At 38.7% G+C, this 18,968-nt stretch overlaps 1 protein-coding gene across 2 annotated transcripts in view; it reads left to right on the forward strand.

The window, feature by feature from the left end:
- The window catches only part of RELN (reelin), a 649,217-nt gene that overhangs the window by 353,093 nt on the left and 277,156 nt on the right, over positions 1 to 18,968 (forward strand). For both annotated transcript variants that reach the window (XM_066354462.1, XM_066354463.1), the window contains exons 9-10: positions 13,735 to 13,831; positions 17,027 to 17,267. In XM_066354462.1, the coding sequence (XP_066210559.1) occupies positions 13,735 to 13,831; positions 17,027 to 17,267 (338 nt within the window). The remainder of the gene's footprint in view (positions 1 to 13,734; positions 13,832 to 17,026; positions 17,268 to 18,968) is intronic.

Below are 18,968 nucleotides of genomic sequence, written 5' to 3' on the forward strand. Positions count from 1 at the left end.
ACTGGTAAATAAAATAGTTCATTTGGCTCTCTCATTATTCCTCGCATTATTTTATCAAGCTGATAAAAATGTACCAGAATTACTCATGCAATTTGTCTCTGATACTTTTATTTTGAAAGCAGATTGGATTATGTAACCATTTAAGTCATTTTAGGGCATTTTTACATTAACTTGGGGGAATTATTGCTCTGTTGACTATACATCAGTACCAGAGTTAATGTGTGGTCAGGATATATGCATTCCAGATATTCAAAAGCATGGCTGTCAGTTTTATGTCACTTTGACTCATTCAGGGAAGTCAAAAGTCCTTAAGTCCTATCTGCTGTGATAATTCCCCTTTTAGTAGAAACATAAGTCAGTAAAAGCAAAGAAATGGAAATTTTTAAATAAACAAACTACAGCAAGTTTATTTATAATACAGACAGAGTTTATTGAGCATCTGCTGTGCTGTGTAACAAGCACTGTTCTAGGTCCTAGGGACACAATTACTGAACAAGACAGGTACAGTCCCCACTCTGAGGGAGCTTGCATTTTAACAGGAGGTGGACAATGAGCAAGCAAACTAGTAAATAAACAAGACAAATTTACATACTGGTAAATGCTATGAATAACATCAAAATAAATGATAAAATGTAGGATGATTTGAGATTAAGAATAGACTTCTTAGATTGCGTGTTCAGGGAAGGCTTCTTTGAAGAGGTGATTTTTTTTCACAGATACTTGAAAAAGAAGAGGGTCACAGCCAAGGGGAGGTCTGTGGGGAAAGTTATGAACGGAATGAGGAGAGAACAGGGTGGGAGGAAATGGACATAATCAGTGAAGTTTCAGCACAGGAGCCCGGGGGTGGAGTGTTTAGGGAAGAGAAAGTCCAGAGAGTCTGGAGCACAGGAAGTGAGAGGAACAGTGGCACAAAGAGAGATGGGACAGCACATCATGTACGACTTTGTTCCTAATGTGCTGAGGAGCCCTGAGAAAGTTGTAGGCGGGGAACGGCACGATCGTGAAAACACTTAAAAGGACTCCTCTGACTAGTGGGTGGACAGTGGCTTATAGAAGGATAAAAAAGGGAGCAAGAAAGCCATCAGTACATGATCATGACGTGACTGAGGTTGTAGCAGTAGAGCAAGATAGAAGCTGAACAATATTTTAGAAGCAAAAGTTCGAACACAAGCTGATGGGTTGGGAGTGTGAGGTGAGGCAAAGGAATGAATCAAAGGTGACTCCTGGGTTTTGTTATCTGAACATCTGCAGTCATGTCCTTTGAAATGAAAAAAAAACTAATGGATATTTTTTGGGAGAGAGGTGGGAGAGTTATTTGTTTGATTTTTATTGAATTTATTGGTGGCATTGCTTTGTAAAATTGTATAGGTTTGGGGTATTTAATACACCATCTGTATATTGTATTGTGTGTTCACCACCCCAAGTCAAGGTTTCTTTCATCACCATTTATGTCCCCTTCACTCTCCTACCTCTCCCACCCCCCTTCCCCTCTAGTAACTGCCATAGTGCTCTCTCTGTGAGGCGTTGTTGTTGTTTAATCCTTTCATCCTTTTCACCCAGCCCCACAACTCCCATTCTCTCTGACAGCTGTTAGTCTGTTCTCTGTATCTGTGAGTCTGTTTCCATTTTGTCTGTTAGTTTATTTTGTTCATTATAGTCCACATATGAGTGAAATCATACAGTATTTGTCTTTCTCTGATGGGCTTATTTCACTTAGCATAATGCTCTCCAGGTCTATCCATGCTGTCACAAAGGGTAAGAGTTCCTTCTTTTTATAGCCTAGTAGTATTCTATTATGTAAATACCACAGCTTTTTTTTTTTTAAGGGAGAGAGAGAAGGAAGCGAAAGAGACAGGCAGGGACAGACTGACAGGAAGGGAGAGAGATGAGAAACATCAACATGTTGTTGCAGCACCTTAGTTGTTCATTAATTGCTTTCTCATATGTGCCTTGATGGAATGGGGTGGGGTGGCTTCAGCTATGCCAGTGACCCCCATGCTCAAGCCTGAGACCATGGGGTCATGTCTAAGTTCCCAAGCTCAAGCCAGTGATCCCGTGCTCAAGCTGCTGAGCTCACACTCAAGCCGGATGAGCCCACACACTCAAGCCAGTGACCTCAAGGTTTCGAACCTGGGTCCTCAGCATTCCAGGTTGACATCTATCCACTGCACCACCACCTGGTCAGACAGTGCCTCAGATTTTTGATTTTCTCATCTACTGATGAGCACTTGGGCTGCTTACAAATCTTGGCTATTGTAAATAACATTGTATGATATAGGTGTGCGTATATTCTTTTAAATCCATGTTTTGGGTTTCTTCAGATATAATTCCAGAAGTGGAATTGCTGAGTCATAAGGCAGTTAACTCCATACTGCTTTCCACAGTGGCTGCACCAGTCTGCTTTCTCGCCACCAGTGCACAATTTTCCACATCCTCCCCAATACTTATTTGTTGATTTATTGATGATAAATAGCCACTCTGAAAGGTATGGGATGATATCTCATTGTGTTTTTAATTTGCATCTCTCTGATGATTAGTGATATTAATCATCTATTCATATGTCTATTGGCCATCTGTATGTCCCTTTTTGGAGGGTATCTATTCAGGTCCTTTACCCATTTTTAATAGGACTTTTTTGGTGTTAAGTTCTGTAAGGTTTTTTTTTTTATAAAATTTGGATAATAAACCCTTATCAAGTGTATCATTGACAAATATGTTTTCCCATTCCATGGATTTTCATTTTGTTGATGGTGTGTTTCCTTTGCTGTGCAAAAACTTTAGTTTGAGTTAGTCTGATTTGTTTATTTTTATTTTTGTTTCCCTTGTCCTAGGAGATATACAGAAAACAAGTATTGCTACAAGAAATGTCTGAGATTTTGCTACCTGTGCTTTATTCTAGGATTTTTAATGTTCAATGTATTTAAGTGTTTAATGTGTTTTATAGTTTATTCTCGTGTATGGTGTAAGAAGGTACTCTAGTTTCAGTTTTTTGTGTGTGTCTGTCCAATTTTCCCACACTGTTTATTTATTTATTTATTTATTTATTTATTTTTTTTTTTTTTTTTCATTTTTCTGAAGCTGGAAACAGGGAGAGACAGTCAGACAGACTCCTGCATGCACCTGACCGGGATCCACCTGGCACGCCCACCATGGGGGGGCGCTCTGCCCACCAGGGGGCGATGCTCTGCCCATCCTGGGCGTCGCCATGTTGCGACCAGAGCCACTCTAGCGCCTGAGGCAGAGGCCACAGAGCCATCCCCAGCGCCCGGGCCATCCTTGCTCCAGTGGAGCCTCGGCTGCGGGAGGGGAAGAGAGAGACAGAGAGGAAAGCATGGCGGAGGTGTGGAGAAGCAAATGGGCGTTTCTCCCGTGTGCCCTGGCCGGGAATCGAACCCGGGTCCTCCGCACGCTAGGCCGACGCTCTACCGCTGAGCCAACCGGCCAGGGCCTCCCACACTGTTTATTAAAGAGATTGTCCTTATACCATTATATGTTTTTGCCTCCTTTGTCAAATTTTAATTGACCTTAAAGGCAAAAGTTTGTATCTGGGTTCTCTATTCTGTTTCATTGATATATATGTCTGTTTTTATGCCAATACCATGCTGTTTTGATTACTACGACCTTGATATCAGGTAGTGTGATTCTTCCAATTTTGTTCCTCTTACTCAAGATTGCTATGGCTATTCATGTCCTTTTGTGATTCCATATAATTTTTTGGAATATTTCTTCTAGTTCTGTGAAATATGCCATTGGTATCTTAATAGGAATTGCAGTGAATCTATAAATTGTTTTGGATAGTATGCACATTTTAATCATGTTAATTTTTCATATCTGTGAACATGGTGTGTGCTTTCACTTATTTGTATCTTCTTCAGTTTCTTTCATCAGTGTCTTATAATTTTCCAAATACAGGTTTTTGACATCCTTGGTTAAATTTATTTCTGGGTATTCTTTTATGTCATTGTAAATGGGATTGTTTTTTAGTTTCCCTTTCTGATAGTTCATCATTGGTATATAAAAACGCGACTCATGCCTGCCTAGGGGGAGGTGCAGTGGATAGAGCATCCACCTGGGACACTGAGGACTGAGGTTCGAAACCCTAAGGTTGCTAACTTGAGTGCAGGCTCATCTGGCTTGAGCGTGGGGTCTCCGCCTTGAGTATGGGATCATAGACATGACCCCATGGTCACTGGCTTGAGCCCAAGTTCTCTGGCTTGAGCAAGGGGTCACTACCTCAGCTGTAGGCCCCATGGTCAAGGCATGTATGAGAAAGCAATCACTGAACAACTAAGGTGCCGCAGCTATGAATTGATGCTTCTCATCTCTCTTTTTCTGTCTGTCTCTCACTAAAATAATTGCAACTCATTTCTGGACATTTATTTTTTATCCAGGTGCTTTACTGAATTCATTTATCAGATCTCATTATTTTTGGAGGAATTTTTAGGGGTCTTTAGGGTTCTATAGATACATTATCATGTAAACTGCAAGTGATGACAGTTTTACTTCTTCCTTTCCAATGTGGCTGCCTTTTATTTCTTCTTGTCTGATTGCTGTGGCTAGGACTTCCAGAACTATACTGAATAAGAGTGGTGCAAAGGAACATTTCTGTCATGTTACTGATCTTTAGGGAAATGCTTTTAGTTTTTGCCCATTGACTATGATGTTGGTTGTGGGTTTGCCACCTGTGGTATTTATTATGTTGGGGTATGTTCCCTGTATTCCCACTTTGTTGACAGTTTTGATGTTAAGTGGGTGCTGGATTTTATCAAATGCTTTTTCTGAATTAATTGATATGATCATGTGGTTTTTATCCTTCATTTTGTTTATGTGATATATCACGTATATTGATTTGTAGATATTGTACCAACTTTGCATCCTTGGAATAAATCACACTTGATCATGGTATATATTTAATGTATTATTGGATCTGGTTTGCTAAAATTTTGTTGAGAATTTTAGCATCTATATTCTTCAGAGATATAGCCCTATAGTTTTCTTTCTTTGTATTGTCTTTATCTGGTTTTGGAATTAGGATAATGCTGGCCTTGTAAAATGAGCTTGGGAGTCTTCCCCTTTCTTGAATTTTTTGAAACAGTTTGAGACAGATAGGTATTAGTTCTTCTTTGAATGTTTGGTAAAACTCACCGATGGCCATCTCGTCCAGACTTTTGTTTTTTGGGAGTTTTTTTACTACTGCTTTAATTTTACTAGTTATTATCTGTCTGTTCAGATTCTATGATTCTTCCTGATTCAGTTTTGAAAGATTGTATATTTCTAGGAATTTATCCACTTCAGATTGTACAATTTGTTTGCATAAAGTTTGTAATTTTTACTTAACAATACTCAGTGTTTCTATGGAGTCAGTTGTTACTTCTCTTTCATTTCTGATTTTATTTATATGGGTCCTTTTTCTTTTTTCTTGATGAGTCTGGATAAAGTTTTGTCAGTCTCGTGTATCTTTTCAAAGAACCAAGTTTGGTTTCATTTATCTTTCATGTTTTTTTAGACACTGTTTCATTTATTTCTGCTCTGAGCATTATTTCCTTTCTTCTACTCACTTTGGGCTTTGTTTGTTGTTCTTTTCCTAGTTCAATTAAATGTTAAGTTCGATTGTTTATTTGAGACTTCTTTTGTTTGTTTCTTGAGTTAGGCTTTTAACACTATGAATTTTTCTCTTAGGACTGCTTTCATTCTGTCCCATAGACTTTGGGTTCTTGTGTCCTCATTGTCCTTTGTTTCAAGGTATCTTTTGATTTCTTCCTTGGTCTTATTGTTAATTCATTGTTTAGTAACATGCTATTTAGCCTCTATATCTTTGTGTGTTTTTTAGTTTATTTCTTGTGATTTATTTCTAGTTTTATACCATTATGGTCAGAAAAAATGCTTGATTTGTTTTCATTTCTTAAATGTATTGAGTCTTGTTTTGTGTCCTAACATGTGGTCTATCCTAGAAAACACTCCATGTGTACTTGCAAAGAATGTATATTCTTCTGCTTTGGAGTGAAATGCTCTGAAAATACCAATTAAATCCATCTGATCTAATGTGTCATTTAAAGCTTCTGTTTCCTTGTTGATTTATTCTGAAAGTGCTATCCATTGATATCAATGGGGTATTAAAGTTCCGACTAGTATTGTATTACTGTCGGTCTCACCCTTTATATTCATCAAGATTTGCTCTATATATGTAGTTGCTCCTATGTTGTATGCATAAATATTTACAAGGGTTATATCCTCTTGTTGGATTGGTCCCTTTAGCATTATGCAATGTCCTTTGTCTCTCGCTCTGGCCTTTGATTTGAAGTTTTGTCTGATATAAGTATTTCAACCACAGCTTTTTATTCATTTCTATTTGTATGAAATAATTTTTTCCATTCCTTTTTAGTTTGTATGTATCTTTCCTTCTGAAGTGGGTCTCCTATAAACAGGATATAGATAGGTCTTCTTATTTATTCTGCTACCCTATGTCTTTTGATTGGAGCATTTAAGCCACTTACTTTTAAAGTGATTATTGATAGATATGTATGTATTGCTATTTTATTCTTTTTAACTATGTTCCTCTACTGCTGCTGCTGTTTTCCTCCTCCTCCTCCTCCTCCTCCTCCTCCTTCTCTTCCTCCTCCTCCTCCTCTTCCTGCTGCTTCTCTTTCTTCCCCTCTTCCCTCTCCCTTCCCTCCTCCTCCTCCTCCTTTTCCTCTTCCTCTTCCTCCTCTTCCTCCTCTTCCTCTTCTCCCTCTTTATCCTTTCCTTTCTCCTCTTTCTCTTCTCCTTCTTCTTCTAGAAAACCCTTTAACATTTCTTGTAATACTGGTTTTGTGGTAATGAACGCCTTTAGCTTATTTTTGTCTAGAAAGCTCTTTATTTCTTCTTCAATTTTAAATGATTGCCTGACTCGGTAAGGTAGTCTTGGTTGTACATACTTGCTTTTCATCACTTTGAATATTTCATGCAATTCCTTCTGGCCTGAAATGTTTCTGTTGAGAAATCAGCTGACATTCTTATCCGAGCTCCCTTGTAGCTGTCTTTCACTTGCTGCTTTTAAGATTCATTCTCTCTATCATTAACCTTTGCAATTTTAATTATGATGTGTCTTGGTGTGGACCTCTTTGGGTTAATCTTCTTTAGGACTCTCTGAGCTTCTTGAACTTGTATGTCTATTTTTTCACCAGTTTAGGGAAGTTTTTAGTTATTAGTTCTTCAAGTAGGTCTCCATCCCTTACTCTCACTTTTCTGTTCTGGTGCCCCTAGAATGAATATGTTGTTAAACTCATGTTGTCCAAAATGTCCCTTAAACTATTTTCTTTTTTTAAAATTCTTTTTGTTTTTTGCTTCTCTGATTGGGTGTTTTCTGCGAACTTGTCTTCCAAATCACTGATTCAGTTCTATGCTTCATCCAGCCTACAGTTTATTTCTTCCAGTGTATTCTTCATTTCAGATATTGCATTCTTCATTTCAAACTGGTTCTTTTTATAGTTTATGTGTCTTTTTTTTTTTGCTATCTCTTTGTGCATGCATGCTATCTCTTTGTTGATATTCTCACTAAGTTCCTTAAGCATCCTTATAAACATTTTTTGAATTTTATATCTAGTATATTTCATTTCATTTAGCTTCACTTCTGAAGATTTCTCCTGTTCTTTCACTTGGTGCATACTTTTTTGTCTCTTCATTTTGGCTGTCCCTTTGGGGTTTTATTATTATTGTTGTTGTTGTAGTATTACTAGGTACCTCTGCCATGACTTCCGGTCTTGGTGGGGTGGCCTTATGTAATAGGTGTCCATTGGGACCCAGTGGCAGTCTCCTTGATTATCTGATCTGAGTGTTCCAGGGATGTCCCATGTGTGGGTTATATTGACCCTCCTATTGTAATTGAGTCTTGATTGCTATTGACCTATTTGTGTGTGGGATCAGCCCTCAGGCTTGCTGACTATAAGGATCAACCAGTATCACAGTGTACAAGCTGCTGTGTAGGTGCTGACCACATGATGTAGAATTTGTCTCAGCAGGGTCTGCTACATGCCACAATATCCCTGTGTATATGCCAGTTCTGAGGCTAAATGAATCCTGCTTTTATGTTGTCTGGGCCTCTTGGAGGGAGTCTGATGCCAGCCAAAGTCAGACACTGCCTTTGACTGGACTGGTCCCGGGCAACCTGCTTGGAGCTACAAAATGATCCATCATTTATGGGTGTGTGTGCTTCTATGACTGTGTGTGCTTATAAGGACCAAGCAATATACCAAGGCCAGCTATTACCAGCACTAGGCCCAGGGGCAAGTCAACAGAAGTCCTAAGGTACCTCAAGATCCTCTTCCACCTGTCTCTATCTGCTGACTGCCTGTTAGGCTCAGTCACCGACAGAACCTCTGGTGGTATGTGAGTTGCATGATTTAGGTTCTCAGTGAGTTACCAGGTAGGGCTGAGTGATGTTCACCAGATTGGTATAAGTTCAAACTTGGTGCCAGTGCTGGGTATGAGGCCATTCAACAAAACTCCCAGGGTATAACAAGTCTAGCTTCTACATGCTGGGTGCTTACACACTTTTGTGGTGGGGCAGCATCTTCGGTCATTATCAGGGTGAGGCCATCAGAATTCATCAGTTCAAAACTGACCAAGATTTGGCCATGTTAAGGGATGGCTCTGCATAGCTCTATCATGAAGGGAATAATGGCCCATGTCCTAGTGGGGTTGGGACCCCACTCTTCTCAGGCGGAACTCCTCCACAGCTGAGATATTTCTCTAGAACCTCAGCCACCACCTGTAGAAACAGAGCCAACCCCTTTTGCATCTCTACCCTCTCTACCAGTCTCATTGTGGCTTCTTCTGAAATCCTTGGTCATGAGACTTCTCTTTAGCTAGTCTTTAGTTGGTTAGTCAAGGTGATTGCTCCATATTTTAGTTGTAATTCCAGTTTGGTCCTGGGAGGATGTGAATGTAATATGCACCTACTCTGGTGACATCTTGGATTGCCTAATAATTGTAATTTTGACTTAGTAACTTTGAGGTGTCCATTAGAGATGGCAAGCAATAGTTGGATACACAGCTATGAATCTCATGGGAGTATAGTCCTGGGTATTATATGTTATAGATGTTATTTAAAGCCTTGAACATGGGTAAGATCACCAAAGGAGGCAATGTAGATAAAAGAAAAGCACTAAACCAATTGGAGATCGAGAAGGTATAATAGAGCAACAAAGAGGACTGAGAAGCAGCAGCTAGTGACGTGGGAGAAAAATCAGGTAGAACAAACTAAAACAAGATAATATACAAGAGGGACGGGTTGACTGTGACAAACCCTTCTGAGACGTCAAGTAACCTGAGTTTAGGGAAGTGATCTGTTGATTTGACAATATGGAATCCCAAGCAGCCTAACCAAGAGCAAATTCAGTTAAGTGTGTGAGAGTAGAAGCCTGTGTAAAGTGTGGAAAGAGGTGGGGAGGTAAAGGCAATCACTAAGCCACCCTTTTGAGAATGTTTGCTATGAAGGGAAACAAAAATAGAATGGGAAGGAGAAATAGGTAGGGGGTATTACATCAAGAAAGTTTTTTATAAGATGAGAGATGCTTTGTATATTTCTCTGAAATTTGTATGATGATAGGAATAATCCAGGTAATTCATTGGGAAAAATTGATGATGCAGGAGACAGAAAGAGGAAGTCTGAAGGAGCAAGAAGAGGTGGAATCCAGGCCACATGAGGAGGCTCAATCAATGGAGGGTTGTTTTGTTGCAGGACAGTTCTAGGGCATCATGAGTAGAAATCTGTCTTAGCAGAGGAGTAGTGATGACTTGTATCTATATTGCAATGCATATATGTTATAAACTGTGAGACAAACTATAAGACAATAAGAGGCCAAAATGTTGTTGACAAAAATATCCATCACAACAATCCTTCTACTAGGTATCTACCCCCAAAACTCAAAAACATCAGTATGTAAAGACACATGCGTCCCCGTGTTCATTGCAGCATTGTTCACACTGGACAAGACATGGAAACGCCAAAGTGTCCCTTGATAGAAGACTGAATAAAGAAGATGTGGTACATGTATACAATGGAATACTACCCAGCCATAAGAAATGATGACATAGTACCATTTATGACATGGCATGGACTTTGAGAACATTATACTGAGTGAAATAAGTAAATCAGAAAAGGCTAAGAACCATATGATTTTACACATAGATGGGATATAAAAATGAGACTTATGGACATAGATAAAAGTGAAGCAGTTAACAGGGGGAGTGGAATGTAGGGGTGGGTGGGAGGAAGGGTGTAAAGAGAGACAAAAATTTAGTGACAGAAAATAATTTGACTTTGGGTGATGGGTATGCAACATAATCAACAATTCAAATGCTATAGAAATATTTACCTTACCTGAAACCTGTGTACTCTTATTGATCAATGTCACCCCTTTAAATGTAATTTTTTAGGTAAAATAAAATATAAATAAATAAATATTAACATATTTATCATGATATACTATGAGATTGAGTAAATAACCAATAATAATGTAAATAACAGTTACTATAAGTAACTATAGGTTTATCTTTCTCATTTATCAATTTATTTGTCAATTTAAAATCAAGACGATAACCAGGATCCACTGGGAACAGCACTGATGAGGTATCCTTAGCATAAAATAGTATGTCCTCCCCCAAACTGTGGATATTTCAGTACTGTTTGTATGTATAACTCTACATGTGAGAGCCAGATTATTTTAGTACTGTTTGTATGTATAACTCTACATGTGAGAGCCAGATTTTGTACATTGTCACATTGGGGTCCTCAGTAAATCCTAGAACTTCACTACTTTTCTCTATGAATTTCAAGCTTTAGGAACCCTTTGTCACTTGGCAGATTACTTGTATTCTTGCTGTGCGTAAATGAAAATCTATGGACTTCCCCTCCTTCTCCTGTCAGAGCCAGAAAAGTGTTTGAATTTTTAAACCAGTTTATGTCCCTCAGTGACTCTCAGACCATGCTTTGTATACCCATGATTTTGAATTATCTTTCCTTCTTCAGCAATTCTTGAAATCTTTGCAAAATTGCTATCTTAGAGTGCAGAATTACATTGGCAGTGACATGGAGGAGAGAAAATGGATCTGCAAAAATGGGGGTATTTTGCATTTTACATCTGGGTTTGTCTTTCCTTTCTGGTTTTAAATATCAGCTTTAGCAATTAAAGATCCTTGACTTAAGAGGAGAAAGAGTTACCTGTTGCAGGTGGCACCTGGGTATTGTCTCCTCACAGCGTGAGAGGTGCTTTGAGGGACGTGGGAGCTCTACACCACAGCATCTGAGAGTGGGGTTTGGGGTGGCATTAGTCACCGGGCTTACGGACATCCCTTCATTCCAGCCTGAGCCAAGTAACCGTGGTCAATCTGGGCAAAGGCAGTCTTATTCTGCCGACCGAAGTTTGTGCGCCAGTGTGGTTGCAATTCAGAAGTGTTTACATGAAGAAAATCTCACCCAGTATATGTAGAGCTGCTACACTTAGAGTAGGCATGGGAATCAGTTATTGGACTGGCAGCATTTGGAATGGTAGTTTGGTGAGGCAGTCTCAGACTAGGCAGATATCCAAAGCTGACTGCTTCTCTTAGTGGGGAGGGGTGCTTCCAGCAGGGGCCTCCCACTTCAGTTCTCTAGACGTGGGCAGTGCCTCTCCTCTGATTGACCACTTGTGCCCTGTTCTCTAGCCCTGGTCTTCCAGCTGCCCATCTCTCTGCTGGAGTCCCTTTGCCCTATTGACCATCTTTTCACAAGCGAACCCTTTAAGAAACCCTGGGCTAGTTCTGTTTTCCAAGGTACACATTTGATGTCTAGGAATTATGCACCTTTGTCCCACTGGGGGTGGAAGTGCAGCTTTTTCCTGAGGGATAAAGCTTTATCTTGAGGAATTGTTGGATCAGTTATAAGCAGGGAGGTAACGTGATTCAGGTCACTTGTAAGAAGAGTACTGGCACAGTGTTGCTGAGTAAAAGACACATGAGGTTGGAGACAAGGCAGTCCAGCTAATCACTATTACAAAGTGCTGGCAAGACCTAATGAAGGTCATGGACAATGCTGAGGAAGAAATAGACACAAAAGCTCTTTACAGAAGATTTAGTGACTGAGAGGCTAAGGAAAAGCAGGACACTAGCCAGGTACCCTTTGGTTTTGTGGGTTCATAATCCACCTCACAACATTGAGATGGTAACATAAGAAAATAGACAGGAGAGCTCATGTTTGTTATCAAGGTCATCTTTGCACAATTTTTATTCTGATGTTTATCAGCTTTATTTCTCTCCTCAATTTGTGAACAATTTACAAGGAGTTGAATTCTGTAAGGAACACTTTCGGTTATCTTGCTGTGGATAAAAATGAAAATTCTTTTCTTTTTCAGGAGTTCACCTTATCCCTTAGCTTTTAAATATCAAGCTGTATACAGCAGAAAGGAAGTACCCAAATACCATTTCAATTCTTCAGGCTAATTTGAATTTTCTTTTGAAATAAGCAGATTGTCTTCCAGACCTCATTCTTGTTTGTGTTGAAGTTTGTCCCACATAATCCTGGCAGTTTCCGTTTCTGGCCCCACAGTTTGATATTCATTTTAAGCAGCTGCTTATGAAAGGTTAGAATTTAGCGGTGATGAACCTGGCAGACGGCGGGTTTCTGCTTGAGCTCAGGGTTGCTGGGTAGCTTTTCTTTGAATCCCCTCCTTTCATGCTTTTCACCTATGTTTCGGCTGCGAGAATAAATCTAGGAAAACTGCTGTTTGGCCTTTCAGCACATTGCCAGCTTTGGTGATTGCAAACTAACTGGTGTTGTACTAAACACTACTGAAGTAAAATAAATGAGTCTAATTAAAGCTTGGAACTCTTGAGTGCTACAAATGTGAAAACTCGCATTTGCTGAAACCAAGGCCCCTCTAGCAGATGGGTGAAGGTTAAGCATAAATTGCACCATTTCTTCTTCTTTCGGTTCATTTGTTTTTAATACATTGTTAAAAATTCTGCCATTTAGTTATAATAAAATTCTGGCATATGTTTCATGACTGTTTTGGGTATCTGAAGATCTTTGAAATTACAGTCATACTGTATTTTGTTATGTGAATTCATTGAACATGTAGAAACAAATTTTGGTCAGAGTTTTAAAACTATATTTAGTGTTAATATTTCCAATATTGAAAATCATGATGGGAAATAATCAGGAAATATTCACAGTGGGTCATAATGTCCCTCTTAAATCTTTAATGTTGGGTTACTATAGAATAACACGAATTATATCTTGTATAGTTCTCATTCATTTAATACTTTTCAATATTTTAGTTTCTCACATACTGTCTTATAAATAACACACACAGAAGGTGGAATTTTTATCCTCATTTAATTTAACGATATATACCATTTAAAGCAATCACTTAATGATATTAACTTGCAAGAACTGTGATGCATTATCAATCATGCTATGATATTTAGAATATGTGGGCACAGAACTTAGGTACTTATTTTATAATTTAATTTAGAAATTCATGTATCTCTAAATAAAGGTACAGTTTACCTTTTTTGCCTTTTACCTGGTTTCTCAAATTATTTATCAAATAATATTTATCAGAACAGTTTGCAAGAAATTTTAGCATAGTTAGAAGAATGAGGAAACAATCAGATAAATATCTAAATAGTTAGAAAATGATCTGAAATAAGTGTCAGGAAGGGTAATGTGTAATTACACTGTTTTTTAACTTTGAAACTTATTGCTATTTACAGGCTCAGGTTCATGTCGCTTTAGTTATTCAGACCCCAATATCATCGTGTCATATGCCAAGAATAACTCTGCAGACTGGATTCAGCTTGAGACAATTAGGTTTGTTATCATTTAAGGTATTTTCATAAATCTTATATAAGTGAATTTCTCCTTCCCTATTTGTCTTAACTCAAACACTCACTTTATTCTTCATGGTTAAACGTACTCTGGTTGTTAATTATGTTGATTTGCATGGATGCACATGTCATTGATTGGCCCTGTTTGAAGAAGTATTGTTAAAAGTGTCCTTTTCCATTTGGAAAATCCCACTGTCAGCAGTAGCTTTAACAAATTTTTATTTTATTTATTTATTTGTTTGTTTGTTTGTTTGTTTATGGTACAAGCACATTTGGAAAGATAACTTTTATGATGGAATCCTTCACAGAATTACGTCACCTGTCTGTCTAGATGGCTTGACTGTGGCTTGGTTTACAGGCCTCAGAATATATCAGATGACCACCTAAATTTCTTCTAGTCTGTGATAATAGCAAGTTGCTAGCCACCGTACCTTTTGTATCTAATCTCTAGTTCTGTCATTTTTCTTCTGACTTCCCTAAGGCCAGTTCTGAAATTCTATTATCGAAATTATGATGCAACTTCTAATCATTTATTATATTTTCTGTATTTAAAAGAAAAACAAAGGATGCTTGAAGAAGAAGCTATTCAAGTTGAAACGATTTGGTTAAATTAGCTAGAATCAAATTATGTTTACTACTGCATAAATTAAATCATAAAACAGAATTCATAACGGATGTTTAATGTCAAGTATGGTAAGATAGTAGAAGGAAAAGAATATCTTGAACTTTTTTAAGTAGTTATTCTGATTGGTTTTATTCTTAAATAGTGTAACACAATAGAACACTTTCTGTCGGTTTTATAGTTTTCTTTTTTCACATGCTTACCATAATTCCATGTTGAAAACATTGCAATTTATTTGGGGAGGAAATAAATATTAGGTTCTTAGTATTTAATACTAAACCAGTCTATCCAAAGTTTCTAACTGTATTTCAAATTTTAAAAATATTTTACAAATCTAAGTTCTAATTTAACCAAAAACTGAGACAAGTGATTCTTCTAATTTGTGGATTTTAATGAACTGTCTTCCTCAGCAGCAAGATAACAGATAATTTATAGATACCTGGCATAGCCAGCTTCTGACATATGCTGTGCCAGTTTTATAACAGAGCGTTGTGCTATTCTTTCTAGTAGTTATTATGAAAATGCATTCATGTTAAATACTTATATAAATAGCTTTAAGCAGGGAAGCATAAATATTGGAAATTTTACCCATACCTCTATTTTTTTCCTGTCTAAAAGTTGTATATCATAATTTAGGTAAGTTATAATAGCTATTTTCTGCTAAAAAACATCTGCATACTTTAATATGATAAACAGTGAAGACACACACATATATATTTAATTACAACTTATAAAGATCACATTCAGCTAACTCCGTTTGGGTTTTTTACTGAGTGAGATTTACAACTTGAGGTTATGCACTTATTAAAACTAAAATGTTATTTTCATCATTTGAAATTCTTTTTGAAGTCAAAGACATGGTCATTATGAAATATTTTTAAAGAAAGGAGGATTAATTACCCCCAAAGGTAAGGTGCACCATCTATAACCTGTACTGACAATTCTGTAGATATATATGTGTTGCATTGGTGAATGAAAAATATGTCTTTTCTGTAGGCCTTTCAAAACTGATTTATAGTAAGCCCAGAGTAGTACTAATTTTCATTTAGTACCACTTTTTTTTTTTTTTTTCTTTTTCTTCTGAAGCTGGAAACGGGGAGAGACAGTCAGACAGACTCCCGCATGCGCCCGACCGGGATCCAACCGGCACGCCCACCAGGGGCGAAGCTCTGCCCACCAGGGGGCGATGCTCTGCCCCTCCGGGGCGTCGCTCTGCCGCGACCAGAGCCACTCTAGCGCCTGGGGCAGAGGCCAAGGAGCCATCCCCAGCGCCCGGACCATCTTTGCTCCAATGGAGCCTTGGCTGCGGGAGGGGAAGAGAGAGACAAAGAGGAAGGAGGGGTGGGGGTGGAGAAGCAAATGGGCGCTTCTCCTATGTGCCCTGGCCGGGAATCGAACCCGGGTCCCCCGCAAGCCAGGCCGACTCTCTACCGCTGAGCCAACCAGCCAGGGCCTAGTACCACTTTTAATGTTAGCTAAAGCAATAATATTTATTATAGCAGGTTTCTACATTGGTAGAATAAAATATTTAATAAAAATACCTTATTATATAGCAGAAGGGACTAGAATTCTAACACATGTAATATAAAAATAATGTTAAATTATGTCAAGTTTTTAAGAGTGATCTGCATGAAATTGTAAAGAATTATAGAGCGTTAATTCTCATGGCAAATTTCACATTTTATAAGACAAAACAAAAAGGTCTCAAGTTAGTAGAAATAAAATAACTATTATGTAAAGACTGATTATGAAACATAATATATGGTTGTCTCTAATAGATGCAAAATTTCAAAGTAAGAATCAAATATTTAAAGTAATAATTTTATAGTTTTTCTTCTTAGTATTACTTAAAATAAACTGCTGGATACACTGTGATTTTGTGCAGGTGCTCTGGAAGTGTGCTATTTTCTCTTCATTTGTCCCTTTACTAGCTGAGTGCCTGCTTTGTGTTAAAAGTAAACTCCATGAACACATTTAATATTTAAACTGTCATCACTTAATATGAACATCTTAACATCATGTACTAAAAGATTTAAGGGCTATAGAATTGTATTTAATCTATAATGGATATGGTATTTTTTTTTTTTTAGTAAGAGTGACAGACAGACAAGCAGGAAGGGAGAGAGATGAGAAGCATCAGCTTGTAGTTGCAGCACTTTAGTTGTTCATTGATTGCTTTTCATATGTGTCAGAGAGGCTCTAGCCGAACCAGTGACCCCTTGCTCAAGCCAGCAGCCTGGGGCTCAAATCAGCGACCTTTGGGTTCAAGCCAACGATCATGGGGTCATGTCGATGTTCCCCTGCTCATGCTGGCAACACCCCGCTCAAGCTGTAGAGCCTTCATTCAAGCTGCATGAGCTTTTGCTAAAGCCAGTGACCTTGGGGTTTCAAACCTGGGACTTCAGGGTTCCAGGTTGACACTCTGTCCACTGCAGCACCACCAGTCAGGCGAAGATATGATATTTTAAAGATGATGAAACTATAATCTTAATCAAGAACCGAAATTGATCTAAAATTCTTGAATGTGGCACTAATTCCCATCTCACCATGTTTCAGAGCCCCGTCCAATGTCAGCACAGTCATTCACATCCTCTACCTTCCTGAGGACGCCAAAGGGGAGACCGTGCAGTTTCAGTGGAAACAGGAAAGCCTGCGTGAAGATGATGTGTATGAAGCCTGCTGGGCCTTGGATAACGTCCTGGTCATCAACTCAGCTCACAGACAAGTCATTCTAGAAGACAGTCTTGATCCAGTAGACACGGGCAACTGGCTTTTCTTCCCGGGAGCTACAGTTAAGGTTTGATCTCTCTTTTGTTTCTTCTCCTTTTTTCTAAAACCTAAACCAATTTGTACAAAAATAACTATTCTTACCAGACCTACCAGTAAAGGAATTGGCAATGTTCTTTTCATGTTACCTTCTCTTTTAAGAATAGCAAATCATTGTTACAAAACCGTTTGCTCCTCCATTTAACAAGTATTTTTGAGGACCCACTGTGCTGTGTACTGGACTCAACCTAGAAAAAATAACCACAAAAAGACTATATGTTTCTTCCCTTCACATATGTGGCTGAACTTAGTGTGGGTGGTTAGACATGTCAACGTGCAAATAAAAAATAGTGTAATTGTTATGATTTCCTGGAAAAGTGTAGCGGAATTAAAACATACAGCACCAAGTCATGACTTGAAGGATTATGAAGGCTATGCAGGAGAACTGGACTCTAAGCAGAGGTTTGGAGTTGGCCAGGTGAGAGGAATCGTGTCTCTAGAATCAGATATAACTTATATAAAGGCTGGACAGTCAGAGCACTAAGCAGAGGTCTCAGGTTATATTCAAAATAGTTGTCTAACAGATTTTTGAATTGAGACTTGTTATTGTTAAGTCTGGAGACCAGGCCAGTGACAAAACAGTGATGTTCTTGAAAGCTGCTGCAGAGTTTGAACTTCATCTTGGAGGTAATAGAGAGCCACAGAGTGCCCCAAATTAGAGTCACATAATCAGATTTGATTTTTAAATATCCCTTTGGGAATAGAGGATGGAATGGAGGGGAGAGAGGGCATGCTGGGACTCCAAATTGGAGGCTGATAACTGTAGTCCAGGGGAGATTGTGTTGGCCATAATTCGTGAACAGGATGGGAAAATGTGGACAGATTTCAGAGATTTTTAGAGAGGAATGGAGGAGACTGGAGACTTATTGAGAAGCTGAGGGAATAGCAGGTGTCAAGGACACAGTTTGGGCATCTGGATGGATAGCAGTGCCAATCATTGAAACAGGAAACAGAGGAAGCAGATTTGCCGTGGTTATGAATTTTCTTTGGACATGTTGATCACTTTTAACTTACGTATATTTGACATATTACATTACATTAGTTTCAGATGTATATCCTAACAATTCATTACTTGTATAAGTTTCCAAAATGATGACATCATAACTAAATCAAAGAGTAAGTCTAGCCTGACCAGGTAGATGGCACAACAGGTAGAGCATTGGACTGGCATGCAGAGGACCCAGATCTGAAACTTCAAGGTTGCTGGCTTGAGCGTGGGCTCACCAGCTTGAGCGCAGGGTCACTGGATTGAGGATGGGATCATAGACATGATCCCATGGTTACTGGCTTGAGCCCAAAGGTCGCTGGCTTGAGCCCAAAGGTCACTGGCTTGAGCCACAGGTCACTGGCTTGAAGCCCAATGTTGCTAGCTTCAGCCAAAGGTCACTAGGTTGAGCAAGGAGTCACTCACTTTGCTGTAGCCCCCAGTCAAGGCATATACAAGAAAGCAATCAGTGAACAACTAAGGTACCGCGACGAAGAATTGATGCTTCTCATCTCTCTCCCTTCCTGTCTGTCTGTGTCCCTACCTGTCCCTCTCTTTGTCACTTTCTCTGTCTTTGTCACACACACAAAAAGAATAAGACTAAAATGAAATGAGAAAATATGCTTAATTACCAAATAGAGCTTATTCCATGAAAAAGTGTACAAGCACAGACAGGCTACTCTTTGT

Source organism: Saccopteryx leptura, chromosome 12, assembly GCF_036850995.1.
Source record: "Saccopteryx leptura isolate mSacLep1 chromosome 12, mSacLep1_pri_phased_curated, whole genome shotgun sequence".
In the NCBI taxonomy this organism is placed as follows: domain Eukaryota; kingdom Metazoa; phylum Chordata; class Mammalia; order Chiroptera; family Emballonuridae; genus Saccopteryx; species Saccopteryx leptura.